Source organism: Lactuca sativa, chromosome 4 (genome assembly GCF_002870075.4).
Source record: "Lactuca sativa cultivar Salinas chromosome 4, Lsat_Salinas_v11, whole genome shotgun sequence".
Taxonomy (NCBI): Eukaryota; Viridiplantae; Streptophyta; class Magnoliopsida; order Asterales; family Asteraceae; genus Lactuca; species Lactuca sativa.
The window spans coordinates 397,877,846-397,892,886 of record NC_056626.2 but is presented as its reverse complement, the minus strand read 5'-3'; the positions used below and the strand labels follow the sequence as shown (position 1 = coordinate 397,892,886).

The 15,041-nt window shown below is 36.7% G+C and overlaps 1 protein-coding gene across 1 annotated transcript; it reads left to right on the top strand.

Annotated features, from left to right (window-relative positions):
- The first annotated feature begins 10,829 nt into the window (after positions 1–10,829).
- On the top strand, positions 10,830–11,177 carry LOC111906776 (uncharacterized). The gene has a single exon (XM_023902548.1). It carries the CDS (start codon positions 10,830–10,832, stop codon positions 11,175–11,177), a length of 348 nt encoding a protein of 115 aa, XP_023758316.1.
- Positions 11,178–15,041: the final 3,864 nt, after the last annotated feature.

The window sequence follows — 15,041 nt, the reverse complement described above, 5'->3', positions numbered from 1 at the left end:
TTCATATGATTTTTGGGGGAGAATGCAAGTAAAATGTGTAGATCTATGTCTTATATGCATATTTTGTGTGAATTCTTAATTTATTTGGTAAAAATGTGTTAAATCTTAGCAAATCTCGAAATTTAAGTATTATTTAGCAAAGATCTATGAACTATCACATTATATACATCACATTTTCAAACCAAAAGTGATTACATGTTTGAAAAACAAAAGATTTCAACAAAAACCTTGTTAAAGGTCAAAAATTGTCAAGAAAACAAAAGATAAGGGCAAAAAGTGACATTTATGTTTTTATAAGGGTCAAACAGGTCCTACATGTATAAAAAGGTATTTTAATGTTAAACATACTTTAAAAATGGCCAAAAATGCAAATTTAAACTTAAGCCAAAACTTTTGGGCCTCACGGTTTGGGCCCAAACTTGCGAAAAAAAATGAAGTTTTGGGATTAAAAATGTTATTTGAGTAAAATTTGGATTATAAATGTAAATAAACCAAATTTAGCGGTGAAAATAACATTTATTTTCAAATTGGACCAAAAATGTAAATTTTTCCAAAATTAGGTCGAAAGTGACAACTTTTACAAACAAGAGGCAGAAAATACAATTTTCTGCAAAACTAGGCCATAAATGTCAAATTATAAAATTTTGGATTAAATTTGTGAATTGCTAAACATTTGGGACAAAATTGCAAACATTTATAAATTATGGACTAAAATGTCATTTTTACAAAACTTTGGGCCTTAATTGAAAAATTATAGGATTATTGGACGAAAATGTCATTTTTACAAAAAGAAAGCTTCTTATCATCAATCAAATAAACCTCGAGTTAAAACAAACAACGGAACAAAACAAATGAACGAAATATGTCGATAACTATTTATTGGACCTAAGATTCACGTTACATGGCCATTGGGCCCTAAGGGCCCATTTAAATGTATATTGAGCCCAATATTTTCCATGACGTGTTTATTGGGCCTTGCAACCCACTTACATGTTAATTTGGGCCTAAGTTATGGATTACATGTGTTATTGGGCTTTTGTGGCCCATTTACATGCATATTGGGCCTAAATTACCCTCTTACATGTTATTGGGCCTTTGTGGTCTACTTACATGCTAATAGGGCTTGGAATGGAAATTTCACCTGCCAGTAGACTGTAACTATACCTTTGCGTAATCATTAAACTTTGTATACTTATATATGTACATTTCGAATACAAAAACATACCACATATACATAAACATTAAACATACTACAAAAAGGGGTTGAGAATCTAGTGAGACATGTCGGTTGGCACCTCTGAGTGTACAACCGTAGTCTGTAGTTATAATCAGAGTTTCCTGGTAGGAAAGCGGGAGTTTGTGTATAGATCTATACGGGGTGACCCTCTACTCCTTAGTTGTTCGCTACAGCTAGACTAAGCCAGTCTAGGGCGACAAAATCTTTAGCAATACCGACATTTGGAAAAATGCCAAGACGGGCAACCTAGTCATTATCATGCATGGTTATAATGGCTCATATAGGGATTCAATACCAAATATTTTAACCTTTCGAAGATAAACTCTTCGATTGTGTCAATGCGAAACGACTTATTTAACGAAACAAGAATCTAGGCCTTGTTATAAAACAAAAAATATCGGATTTTCTGGAGAGATTATTCATATACATTTATCATTTATTCACAATACAATGAATCTAAACCACACTCATACAAGTTGTAACTATGAAATTCACACATGCATTTATACTTGATTTCCATAACATTTTTAGACAATTTACAGAAAATATCGGATTTTCTGGGTTTTTACGAAAGATACAAAGGCTTTTATTCAACCATACTTATAAAGTCACCAACATTATATATGTTGACCATTTTCAAAATAACTTGTATTCTCATGTAATCGTTAAGCAGGAAGGATTTGCAAGAATGTATGGATTTATTTTGTGTAACATCATTTATCGTACTTTTAAAACTTGAAACTTATGTATTTTAACAATGTACTTGATGTGAACAATGCTGGTTGTATTATGTAATGTTGGTGATGAATGTGCTATGTTTCATGTATATTCATTGTGATGATTATTCAATTGTTAGTCACACGAGCCCTCGGACGTTTCCGTCGTCTGGTTTGGGGGTGTGACAAAATTCGTGCTGAGGTGAAGACAAATACCCAACTCCTGGTGAAACCTCTTCCAAAACATGTAAGTAAATCGGACATCCCTGTCTGAAACCACTGAAACCGGCACCCCATGTCGCGCCACAAGCTCCCTGATGTATATATCGGTCAACTACTCCACATAGACACTCTCCTGAATCGGAATAAAATGCACTCTGTTGGACAATCGATCCACGATGACCCAAATCGAATCCACTCTGCACGCTTTCCGAGGCAACTTCATGATGAAATCCATGGTAATCTCTTCCTATTTCCAAACGGGAATGTATAACGGTTTCATCTGGTTGTGAGGCTACTAATGCTCGGCCTTGACTTTAGTGTAAGTCAAGCACCTCTCTACATACCAAGCTATATCATGATTCATACATGGCCACCAATAATCGGGACAGAGATATCTATACACCTTTGTCACTCTGGGATGAATAGAGAACCTCGACATGTGCGCCTCCTCCATCAAAACATGTTGTGCACCACCTTAGGATAGAACCTACACCCTCCAATGAAGAGTCAGTAACCCCTGACTATCATAATAGAAGGAAGACACCTGACCCACAATGCACTCACTCTTTCATTTATCTTCCTTCACAACCTCAATCTGAGCATCTCGTGTCTGTTCCAAGAGTGGAGTAATCATTGTCATCCTCAAGCACACATCCTTGATCAGAGTTGAGACCACCTTGCGGCTAAGAGCATCAACCATCACATTGACCTTCCCTGGGTGATAAAGGATCTTACAATTATAATCCTTCACCACATCAAACCACCTACGCTACCTCAAGTTTATATTTGGTTGATCCGTCAAATACATCAGGTTTTTGTGATCTATGTAGATAGTATAATGGACCCCATAGAGATAATGCCGCCAAATCTTGAAGGCGAACACCACAACCCCCAAGTCCAAATCATGCGTAGGGTAGTTCACGTCGCTGTCTCGAAGCGTAAGCAATAATGCGACCCCTCTGCATCAGAACTGCACCCAAACTTGTGATCGATGCATCAAAAAAAACTACAAAATCCTCAACACCCTTAGGCAGGGTCAAAATCAGCGCCTCACACAATTTATGCCTCAAGGTATCAAAAGTTGCCTGCTACTCAAGCCCCCAACGAAACGCGACGGTCTTCTTCTTCAACCGATTCAAATGAACTGCTATACCTCCCTCATATGCTCAGAAACTCTTTTTATAAAACACTTCCTTTTGAAAAATCTACCAAATCCTATGTTTGAGTTCAGACACACCCGAGAGTATGCTTGAATCCCTCAAACCAAGGATCTGATACCAACATGTAATGTCCTAAAATTTAAGACCATAAAGTTTGTTTTTATATTAACAAAACCATCATCCAAAACGTTTCATAAAAACATAATGAAATCAAAGTATATCAATAATTGTAACACCGTGAAAATTTACAACCAATTTAAACTCTTCAAAAACAACCCATATCCATTAAGTTATTACAAAAAGGTTTTCAATTCATTTATTATCAGAGTATCCCAGAAACATCAACATAAAACTGAGGAGCGGTACGATCACCCCTTCGCCTTGCCACGGTCTCCTGAAGTACCTGAAACAATACACTGAAACTGTAAGCCCGAAAGCTTAGTGAGTTACCCCCAAAATACCAACGACAATACCACATACATATCATATCATAACATAAACAGAACAACCATGCATATCGAGTCTACAGTGTGACAGGTCCGCCTGCACTAGGCCTTCAGTCCACCCGGTCCACTCTTTCTCTCTCTGCGTCTACAGTATGACTGGTCCGCCCACACCGGGCCTTCAGTCCATCTGGTCCACTCTCTGGGTCTACAGTATGAATGGTCCGCCCGCACCGGGCCTTCAGTCTGTCTGGTCCACTCTCCGAGCCTCGGCACGTCTAGTCCGCCCTCTTGGGGCCTTCAGCCTATCCGAACCGCTCGTCGGGCCTTCGGTCTAACCAGTCCGCCCTAGGTATGTTGGCCTACAACACAAAGCAGGACCCGCCTCAACCCAGCCCCAGTCCAACAACCATGTGCACATAAGCATATAATTATATAACATCTCCCAACTAATCAAACCGATCTAGTGAATCACATAACATAGCAACATCCTAACCAGGATACCGATCTAACCGGTCACTAGCATAGCATCATCCTATATACCAGGATACCGACCTTAACCAGGTCTCTAACATATACCATCCTAACTACCAGGATGCAGACATAGCAAAGCAATAATATAACAACAACTACTCGGATTTTCATCCGATAAACGGTCGGCCTTGGTGCCTTAGACCCTGTTGATATAGTGAGGATAACTCACCTGCAACTGCCAACTTGAAGAAATAAGATCACACTGCTCTGACCACCAGCACGAACTCCACCACTGAACAATACCAATTAACCAAATCCAATCAACACCCAATAATTACCAAAATACCCTTGGAAGTCAAACTGGTCAACTCTTGGTCCAAGTCAAAGTCCTCAGTCAAAGTTAACCTTCCTAGTTGAACCTACTTGCCGAGTCAACCCATTGACTCGTCGAGTTCCTATGCTCAGAAACTCCCATGCCACGACTCAACTCGTCGAGTCCAACAAGCTCTGAGTCCCTTGTTGCTCAACTCACCGAGTCATCCCTCGACTCACCGATTCACAGCTCAACCAGAAAAGGTTAGGATTTCACGACCAGACTCGCCGAGTCCAAGGCAATCTTCAACAGACTCGCCGAGTTGTTCTTCCAACTCGTCGAGCCCGGACATGACATCTTCATCCAGGGGATTTCAGGCCATTCCATTGCTTCCAATACATTGATCTGGACTCCTAAGGCCAGATTCACACGTAACGTTTCCAACTTTATATGCATGCAAGGCTCAACAAGCTCCATCAAGCTAAAAATGAAGGTTTAAGGCAAGGACACTCTCAATCATCCCCCAAAGCTACCACTTTCTATTCTCATGGCTCCAAACCAACCTAGATCTGAAGTTGCAACCTCTGATCTAGTCTCTATGCCCAAAATAGATCCCAACCATGCTAAAGAACCCCAAATCACACACCGTGGATGAAATAAGAAGGAAGCAGCTTAAGGTAATGTCCTCTTACCTTAGAGATGAGTCTAAACTGATGTAGACTTCAGATCCACAAGCTCTCTTGATGCTATCCTCAAATTCCTCCAACTTCTCTTCACCAATTTCTCCTTCCAAGCTTCAATATTCTCAACAATGGAGCCTCTCACGATTTAGGGTTTCTCTGGAACACTCAGGGGAGATAGAGGCTGAAATGAAGGCATATTATTCTTTAATTAGGGTGCAAACCCAAGGAATTAGGGTTTCTCATTCCAACACGGACTTGTCGAGTCCATCCTCCGACTCGGCGAGTCCGGTCACTTAACATGTGCCCGACACACGCTTAGACTCGACGAGTTGTAGCTCCTACTCGCCGAGTCCCTCTTTTCAAAACTTACACTTTACCCCCTGAACTCTTGATTCTGAATTGGGATGTTACAATAATCATCCAGTTACATTAGAGTAAAATAAAATGCAAAACAATGTGGTGTGTGCGATACGATCATCCTGAGCACTTCCCCTTCGATCCTGAACACATAAACAGAAAACCGTAAGCATGAAGTTTAGTAAGTTTCCCAAAATACTTCATAAAATACATATCAAACATATAATGTGCCATGCCTAACTTCCACCGGGCCCCGCCCTACATCGAACGCCGCTTAGTACAAATCTGTCAATAATATGAGATGGGCCCCGCCTCATCACATTCATCAGGCCCCACCCGATATACATATAGACACATAAACACATGCAATAATCACTAAGACAAATAACATACAATACACTTATAAGGCCCTGCCTGGTATACATATCACATACAATGCATGCAAGAGTCATACAAACAAATAGCATCCTAACCATAATAAATCATGGATCAACATTGGTGCCTTCGACCCGCTAAACTCTGAGAGGAGACTCACCTCAAAATTTTGGAAATTAGATAATTGCTCGGACTGCTGATCCGGAAAGTCCCCGTACTAAAAATCAATAATACTGCAATTAACAATTGGGTCTTAAACTATAACTTATGAATCCCACTCATTTGTCCAACTCCCAGGGTAAAAAACCATTTTACCTTTTCCTCACTTGTCCTAACAACCAAGGTCCAACCTAATGGCTCCAAAAGCCTAATATTACCCAACTTCCTACATGAGGCCTATTATAAGCCTAAATCCAAGAAGGCCTAAAGTCTAATAATGCCCTAAGGTCAAAAGGTTATTGGCCCAATAAGGCCCAAACACCAAAAGTCCAAATATGACCCGAAACACGAAAGTTAAAAAAAGTCATGTTGTTGAGTACGCCCGACATACTTAGACTTACGCTCAACGTACTCCCTTCGGAGCTAGTATGCACAACATACAAGCTGGGTACGCCCAACGTACTCCACAAACAACCAACCCTTCCATTAAGCACTTAATCAGTTAAGCCATTATGCCCAACTTTACAATCTAATCCTAAATGGTGTCTTAACATGTAAAGTTGGCAACTTTACACTCTTTCATGACTTAATGGGGTCCAAAACTTAAAAAGAACCATAAGAGTAACTCTAACTCATGTATGGGCCAATATGAATCATCAAGATTGAATTTTTATGAACAAGGGACCTCAAAAATGCCAAGATCTACCATCCCTAGCATTTGGAGTAGTTAGATCTAACCAAATGATTCACCAAGATAAGAGCTTTATATCTCAAATAGCTTGCAATGTGGATGAAGATTCTAGATCTTCAAGTTTCAAGTCCACCAAGCTTCACTTCCTTCAAAGGGTCCAAAAACACCTCAAAATCACAACGAACGCTCACTAACACTCAAATGAGTGCTAAAGTTTCGTTCTTAGGGTTTTCAAAGATGGAGGCTGGTAATAAGAAACCCCAAAGGCAACTTAAGGTGCTTAAATAGGGAACAAACCCTAAAAATTAGGGTTTATGCGAGCCAAGCATACGCCCTGCGTACTCCCACATAAGCCCATCATATGTTGGCGCCTCTATGGCCATCTTGAGAGCCAATACGCCCAACGTACTCATAGAGTACGCCTAACATACTCGGCTAGGGATTTTGCAAATATTTTTATATAATAACGGCTTAAAGGGAAAACCAGAAAATAAAGTGTAACATTAATATTTTACTTTTTTTCTTATAAATTTAATTTTTAGAATTGTTAGATTTTCAATTTTGTATTTTTTCTAAATAAACTCATGTAATGCATGAGTCTCACAACTAATATATATATATATATATATATATATATATATATATATATATATATATATATATATATATATATATATATATATATATATATATATATATATATATATATATATATATAGTCAAGATCAAATAAGAAAGAAATATATTAATTATAACAAGTTACATTAATTCAAAGTTCCAAACTAATCAAGATGTTTTGTTAATCACTAATCGAAAGTTGAATGAAATTTCTCTTGACTATGGCTAATAGTACATTCTACATAAGAAGTCTAAATACAACATAATTCCATATTCAATTCTAGAAGCAACCTAAAATGAGAAATTTATTGTTGAACTCAACACAGTACGGAGCATTGAAATCATCTTAGTGGTAGATTACGGCTATGTTGGTATTTCAATACATGCATAAGCAAATGAATGACTTCTGATACTAAAAAAATTTCACCTCTTGATTATTGATACTAAAACATTGAAGCTGTTCCTAAAGCCCATACAAATGAACTAGTCAATCTATTCACAAGACGGTACCCTATTAGAAATATAAGAACAAGATAAACTCATGTTAGTAGGTTATTTTGATTGGTGGCAACTTCAACATTTAGATATCGCAACATTAAATGTTTCTGGTTATATTATGAACTAATATACATGATATGATTTTTTTTCATCAACTGGTTATGTTCTATACCGGCATATTTAATCTAGGAATAATAGTTGGTTAGTCTAAAACATCTACACGCGATCATGTTATAGGTATAGTTATGAATCAAGATTAAAGTGAGATTGTGTTAATATTCATAGGGATGAATGTGTCTGATTCAGATCTAAATTTATATGTATTCATTAATGGTGAATATTAGATTGACCCAAGTTCAATATATCACATCATGGAATAGTGTCATTATGTAAATATTAGTAATGATTGTGTCTTTATAGATATACGTTCGCTTAAATTATTTTATTATCGTTAACGTGTTTGGCATTGGGTTTTTATTAGCTTCTTGTTGTTAGCTTTTAACAACAACAACAACAAAAAAAAAAAAAAAAAAAAAAAAAAAAAAATCGATTTAAATAAAAAAATTTCGTTTGAAAATACGAGCGTTTAGTTTTTGTTTAAATATAAAGACTACTTCATGTAGTGATTAAAAAAAGTATTATTTTTTTAATCAATTTCCAGAATTGCTCATAAAATTATATTTATATCATCTTTATTTAAACAATTCTCATTTTATATATAATTTTATTTAATTCAAAAGCTTTCATCTATTTTTGTCAAAAATTCAAATAACAAATAAAACCTACGACTTATAGCTAACCGTTATAACCTAGCTTTTTGCTATCAGAAAATAAAAAAAGTTATTTTCTTTTTTTTTTTGGTAAATTTTGCAAAAATCGTATCATTTTATTAGTGCCAAGTCTCAACCAGTGGTCTATGTATAAACAGGCCTATAAGAGGACTTGTATTAGGAGAGTCATGGTCTTATATCTAGTTCATATTGGTCATACGGTTAAGCCCAACAGACATGTTATGTTGGTATTTACTTATTTTATATTATTTCTATGATTTTCTAGAATGAATTACATGAAGGTTGTTTAAGATAATTTGCATATTTTGATCTCTAATATTTATTTTAAAATTGAAGGGTTCTGTATATTTATGAATTTAGACCAAAAAAGTGTAAAAAAGATTGTTATATCATTTTTGACTTTATTTTATTATTTTTATTTTAATAACAAGATTAATGATATGGGACCTACACACCCATGTGGTATAACCAATGTTCTAAAAAGCTCGACATGGCTCCGCCATTGCTCGTTATGGCTCCAAGGCTTGTGCCTGCTGCCAAGCTTTATCAAAATATCGTCTTAACTAATATATGTGTATAAAATAGAATAATAGTTGAAAATACATATAAAAATATTAATTATATATAAAATTTTCGCCTTAAGTCACGCTTTACAAACAACGTGACTCACCAAGGCTCGGAAAAGCTTGGGGCTTGACATTGCCGTCAAGTCACGTCTTACGTTATTTAGAACATTGGGTATAACCCTACCTCATTTCTTAGGTTTTTTTCATACTCCATTCACACTGTAGTTGTCACCTCCTATTCTCGCCGGAAAAGGCAAATCAGAAAGTTGCCAGGAAAAGAGAACTAGAAGGACGTTGGGAAATTATACAAAGTCATCGTCACCGGAAAAACATTCAGAAAAATATGTCATCGGCCTCTCGATCATAAGTTCCCCGTCGTCGGAAAAACGCAAATCAGTAAGTCGATACTTTCTTGTATCTGGTGTCGATCTTGAATCAAATTGTTTGGTTTCAAAGTAGATCTCACATCAGCAAGTCGTGTCTTTCTTGCATTTGGTGTAGATCTTGAATCAATAGATTATTTGCTTTAGAGGTTATTTTGTACAAATGAGCTTTTGCTTCAAGAGGTTTTTTTTGCAATAGTTTTGGATGATTAAGATTTTTTTTGCGTCAAGAGGTTTTTTCGCTTTAGAGGTTATTTTGTAGCCAAGAAAATTTGTTTCTGAAACAAAAATCATAAACCAATAGGTCGTGTCAAATTTTAGTAGAATTTTTATTTCTTAATCTTCTTATGAAAAACAATTCAAGATCAATAATTTTTATCGTAAATTCTTAATAGAACCTATAATATCACTCCAAACATAAGTGAATTTGATTTCATCCTCCCCAAAACAATGTATTCATGACGTGAATAAGCATCAAAATGGAAGACCAAAACTCATTATAATCTGTTACAAGTTTACATTTCCACTACAAATTAAAAGATCGATCAGGCACACACAAACTACCAATCTCAAAATGTCCCTAATTTTTAGAGGCTAAAAATTTCTTCCACTTAACGCAAGAACTCTTATGGTATCCAATATTGCCACTTTAGAAAAAGTATGAATGCACCGACTCCATGAGATTAAGACCAAACTCTGTCAAATATCCTCTTTCACTTGCAAATAATTCATTTATATGAATAACACGACTACCATAGTATTAGACTAGCAATTCTATGTAATCTATGAGGTACCAAAGTGTATATATATATATATATATATATATATATATATATATATATATATATATATATATATATATATATATATATATATATATATATATATATATATATATATATATATACACACCAATGTAATACAACTAGAACCATTTTGGCCATATTTCATTATCGTATCAGGGAACCCATAATACTTCGATTATCCTAGCCACTTCTTCTCCTAAACCCTCCATCGGCAGTCTCTCATTGCCTTCAGTTGCCTCCTTTTCTTCTTTGCCGCCTCTACTTCTTTTCTGCCCTACTCGACCAACCAACTTCCTTACATGTTAATCTTCTTCATCTTTTGATCATATTCTAATCGATGGCTTCCTTACATCCTACTGTTACCATCACCAATATTCGGAACTTCATTTCCATCATTCTCGAGATTGATGGCGGCCAATACACATCTTGGGTGGAACTATTCAAGATTCATTGTCGTGGTCACGACGTTATTCAACATATTTTACCAGAGGAAGGTCCTACTCCTAAACCTACAACTGAAAAAAATAAGGAAAAAGCAAATGCAATGACTCTTTACAAACGATTGGATTCTATTATTCTCCAATGGATTTATAGTACGATTTCCAAATATCTATTAATCACCATTCTGAAACCCGATTCCACAGCTGCTCAGGCATGGAAATCGTTGGAAAATATTTTTTATTGACAGCAAACCAACAAGGGCTCTGTACCTAGAAAACAAGTTCAACAATGTCAAATTGGAATCCTTTTCTAATGTATTTTCTTATTGTCAAGAACTTAAAATCTTGTCTGATCAACTCACTAATGTTGATGCACCGGTTACCAATGATCACCTTTAGTTGATTAATGGCTTTGGAGATAAGTATGACAGTCTCGCCACCATGCTCAAAGAGTCCACTCCTTTACCGGATTTTTACACAGCCAAGTCGAAACTAATCTTGAAAGAAACTTGCAAGAACCATAACTCGAGTACCAACACCAACCTTGTTGCCACCTACAGTACAGTCGACAACGTGGCGGCCTTGAACTCACAGATCACCACCAACACAAGCCATCGTTGTCTCCAACAATAGCCGAAAGACCAACAATACCGTAGGACTGTTGGATGCGGTCAACCTGATTAATCCGATTACAGAAACAGGGAGCAAGGTTGTGGTGGTCGAGGTCGGGGTTGAGGACGCTCCTACCAACAGAACAACTACATACAATAACCACCAGTCAGGTGGAATACGTCTTGGCAGGCACCTAAATGGAATTTTCCACCAACTTCCATTCCCCACTGCCCCGGTTCACAGACCACAAAACCATAATACATCCTTTGCAATCATCCTTGGCACCAATCTATACAACTACGTAGCCTCCCACACTCCACCCAACATTGAATAGGCCGTGAACACTATGACGTTAAACCCGGACCAGAATTGGTATCTTGACTCCGACGCCACAAACCACATGTCTAACACGTCTAGTAATATTTCCAATTACTTTAATAATGGCATACAAAATAATATTGTTGTTGGAAATGGTTCTAAAATACCCATCCATGGCACCGGTCACACAAAACTACCACCACCCTACCCACATTTACAAGTTAATCATATTCTTCATGCACCTAAACTAATCAAAAACCTTCTTTCTGTTCGTCGTTTAACTACTGATAATCCTATCTTTAATGAATTTAATCGTTTTGGTTTTCTTGTGAAGGATTATTATACGCGGATTCCTATCCTTCGATGTAACAACAGTAGAGATCTCTATCCTCTCTCACTTCCTTTTGCACAAGTTAATCCTCCTTCCACCTTTGTTGCCCTGACACAAGATCTATGGCACAAATTCCTAGGCCACCCTATCTCATCTTTATTACGTGCCTTAAATAAACACAATTTCATTTAGGTTAAGACTTTTTCAGAAAAAACATTTATGTCAGTCGTGTGTTTTTGGTAAATATGTCAAACTATCATTTTATGATTCCTCATCTGTTACATCTTTGCCATTTGATATGATACATAGTGATCTATGGACCTTCCCGGTTCTCAGCTTGGGGGGGTCACCGTTATTATATCTTACTAGGCGAATGCCCGCGCGTTGCGCTGAAGCATCTATATAGTTGAAATCTTTACAAATATATATTTTTATAACAATAATATCGTTGTTAAATTTTATATAATAATATCGTTGTTAAATTTTTTAAATATAACAATATGACACTACAATTTATCATTTTTAACTCTTTACAAAATATTTTTTGGGTTGTTTAAGTTGAACTAAATTTTATATTTAAGTTGATCCAGTAAGGTTATATTTAAATTAATAATTTAAATATTTTATACAAATTGATCAAAAGTTGTAGCTTTAAATGATAACAGTTTACATACAACATATTAGACCTAATAAATTAAGTATAACATGTTAAAAGTTAAAAACAAACTTTATAAATAGAAGAAAATATATTTTTTTAATATTGAAATTTAGTTTATATATGATTACACTTTAGGTTTGATATTTATTTAACCTTATTAACCAACTTATAATAATTATTAGAAAGAAATTGAAAAGTCATGGGAATTTCAAATGAATGTGGTGAAAGGAAAAAATGAATGAGAGTTTCAAATGAATGTGGTTCAAGAAAAAAATGCAAGCTTTATAAGTATATAATGATAATGATAATGATAATGATATTTAGATAATTACACAACTTATCTATGGACATCTCCTCTCACAAATAAATCCCATGCATATCCCACCTTCTTAAACTTCTACGAAGTCATTAACACACAATTTGAACGCGAAATTAAAAGTTTTCTGTGTGACAATGGTACCGAGTACAATAATCAATCGTTTCATAATTTTTGTACTCAACACGGGATGGTTTTTAGATTTTCTTGCCCTCACACTTCCTCTCAAGATGGGAAGACCAAAAGGAAAATTATATCCATAAACAACATTGTACGTACCCTCCTCACCCACACCTCTCTCCACCCAAATTTCTGGCATCATGCCCTTCAAATGGCAACCTATATTTTAAACATCGTACCATCCAAAACCAAAAACAACAACACCACCGCACTCCTTCTATACAACAAACACCCCACTTACACCCACCTTCGTACTTTTGGTGGCCTATGTTATCCTCTTATCCCATCCACATTTATCCACAAACTCGAAAACAGATCCACCCCATGTATTTTTCTCTGGTATCCCTCCAACCATAGGGGATATAAATGCTATGAACTCTCCACAAAAAAGATAATCATTTGTCGTCACGTTATCTTTGACGAAAATGTCTTCCTATTTGCTAACACTCATTCTCTCTCTATCTCTCTCTCTCTCTCTCCCTCCCTCCTATGACTCCCTTCACTCAAACCAATCGAGTGATCTACATCCATCTATCTGGGAATCTACCACAACCACATCTCTACCCACATCTCCACCTACACCTCCAAACCCAAATCCTCATCTCTCAAACCCCATTACTCAAACCATCACCACATCACCAACACCTCCCACCATACAAGCTCAACCAAAATCCACCCTCCAAACTTATATTTGCCGAAATAAACTAGCAACACCTAAAACACAACAATCACTACCGGAACTACCAAGCATCATACCCACCACACCTATTTCTAATCTGCCACCCCCACCCACCTATACCAAACCTATCCCTCATCCGCCACCCCCACCCACCCATAACATACACACAAGAAGAATGACCGGTTCATCCAAACCCAAACATTTATCCAATCTCCACACCTCTGTTCCCGTCGAACCTCTTCCCCGCACCCCTGTCGAAGCCCTTAACAATCTCATTTGGAACCATGCCATGACAGATGAATTGAACGCCCTTATTGATAATAATACATGGGAATTAGTACCAAGACGTTCCGACATGAACATCATCCGGTGCATGTGGATTTTTAAACACAAAACAAAATCTGATGGACTTCTTAAGCTCTACAAAGCGTGTTTGCTTTGTGATGGCAGGTCACAACAAGTTGGAGTCGATTGTGAAGAGACATTCAGCCCAGTTGTAAAACCAACGACTATTCGCATGGTCCTTAGCATTGCATTGACAAATCAGTGGGCAATAAATCAGTTGGACATCAAAAACGCCTTCTTACACGGGGATTTAGCAGAAATAGTATATATTCATCAACCCATGGGCTTCCGACAACCTTCATTTCCACATCATGTCTGTCGTCTAAATAAGTCCATCTACTGCTTGAAACAAGCACCTCGCGCGTGGTTCCAACGATTCACTAATTATGTCACCACGCTAGGCTTTCACCACAGTGCGTCCGATCACTCCTTGTTTATATACAAACAGGGAAATGATACAACCTATCTCCTATTATGTGTTGACTATATTGTTCTCACCACATCCTCACCAACTTTCCGATAACATCTCTTAACCCGTCTGTCTATCGAGTTTGCTATGAAGGACTTGGGCAACCTCAGCTACTTCTTGGGCATTTATGTCAAACCTGACTCAAAAGGGTTATTTTTATCACCAGATAAATATGCATATGATATACTTCGACGAGAAAAC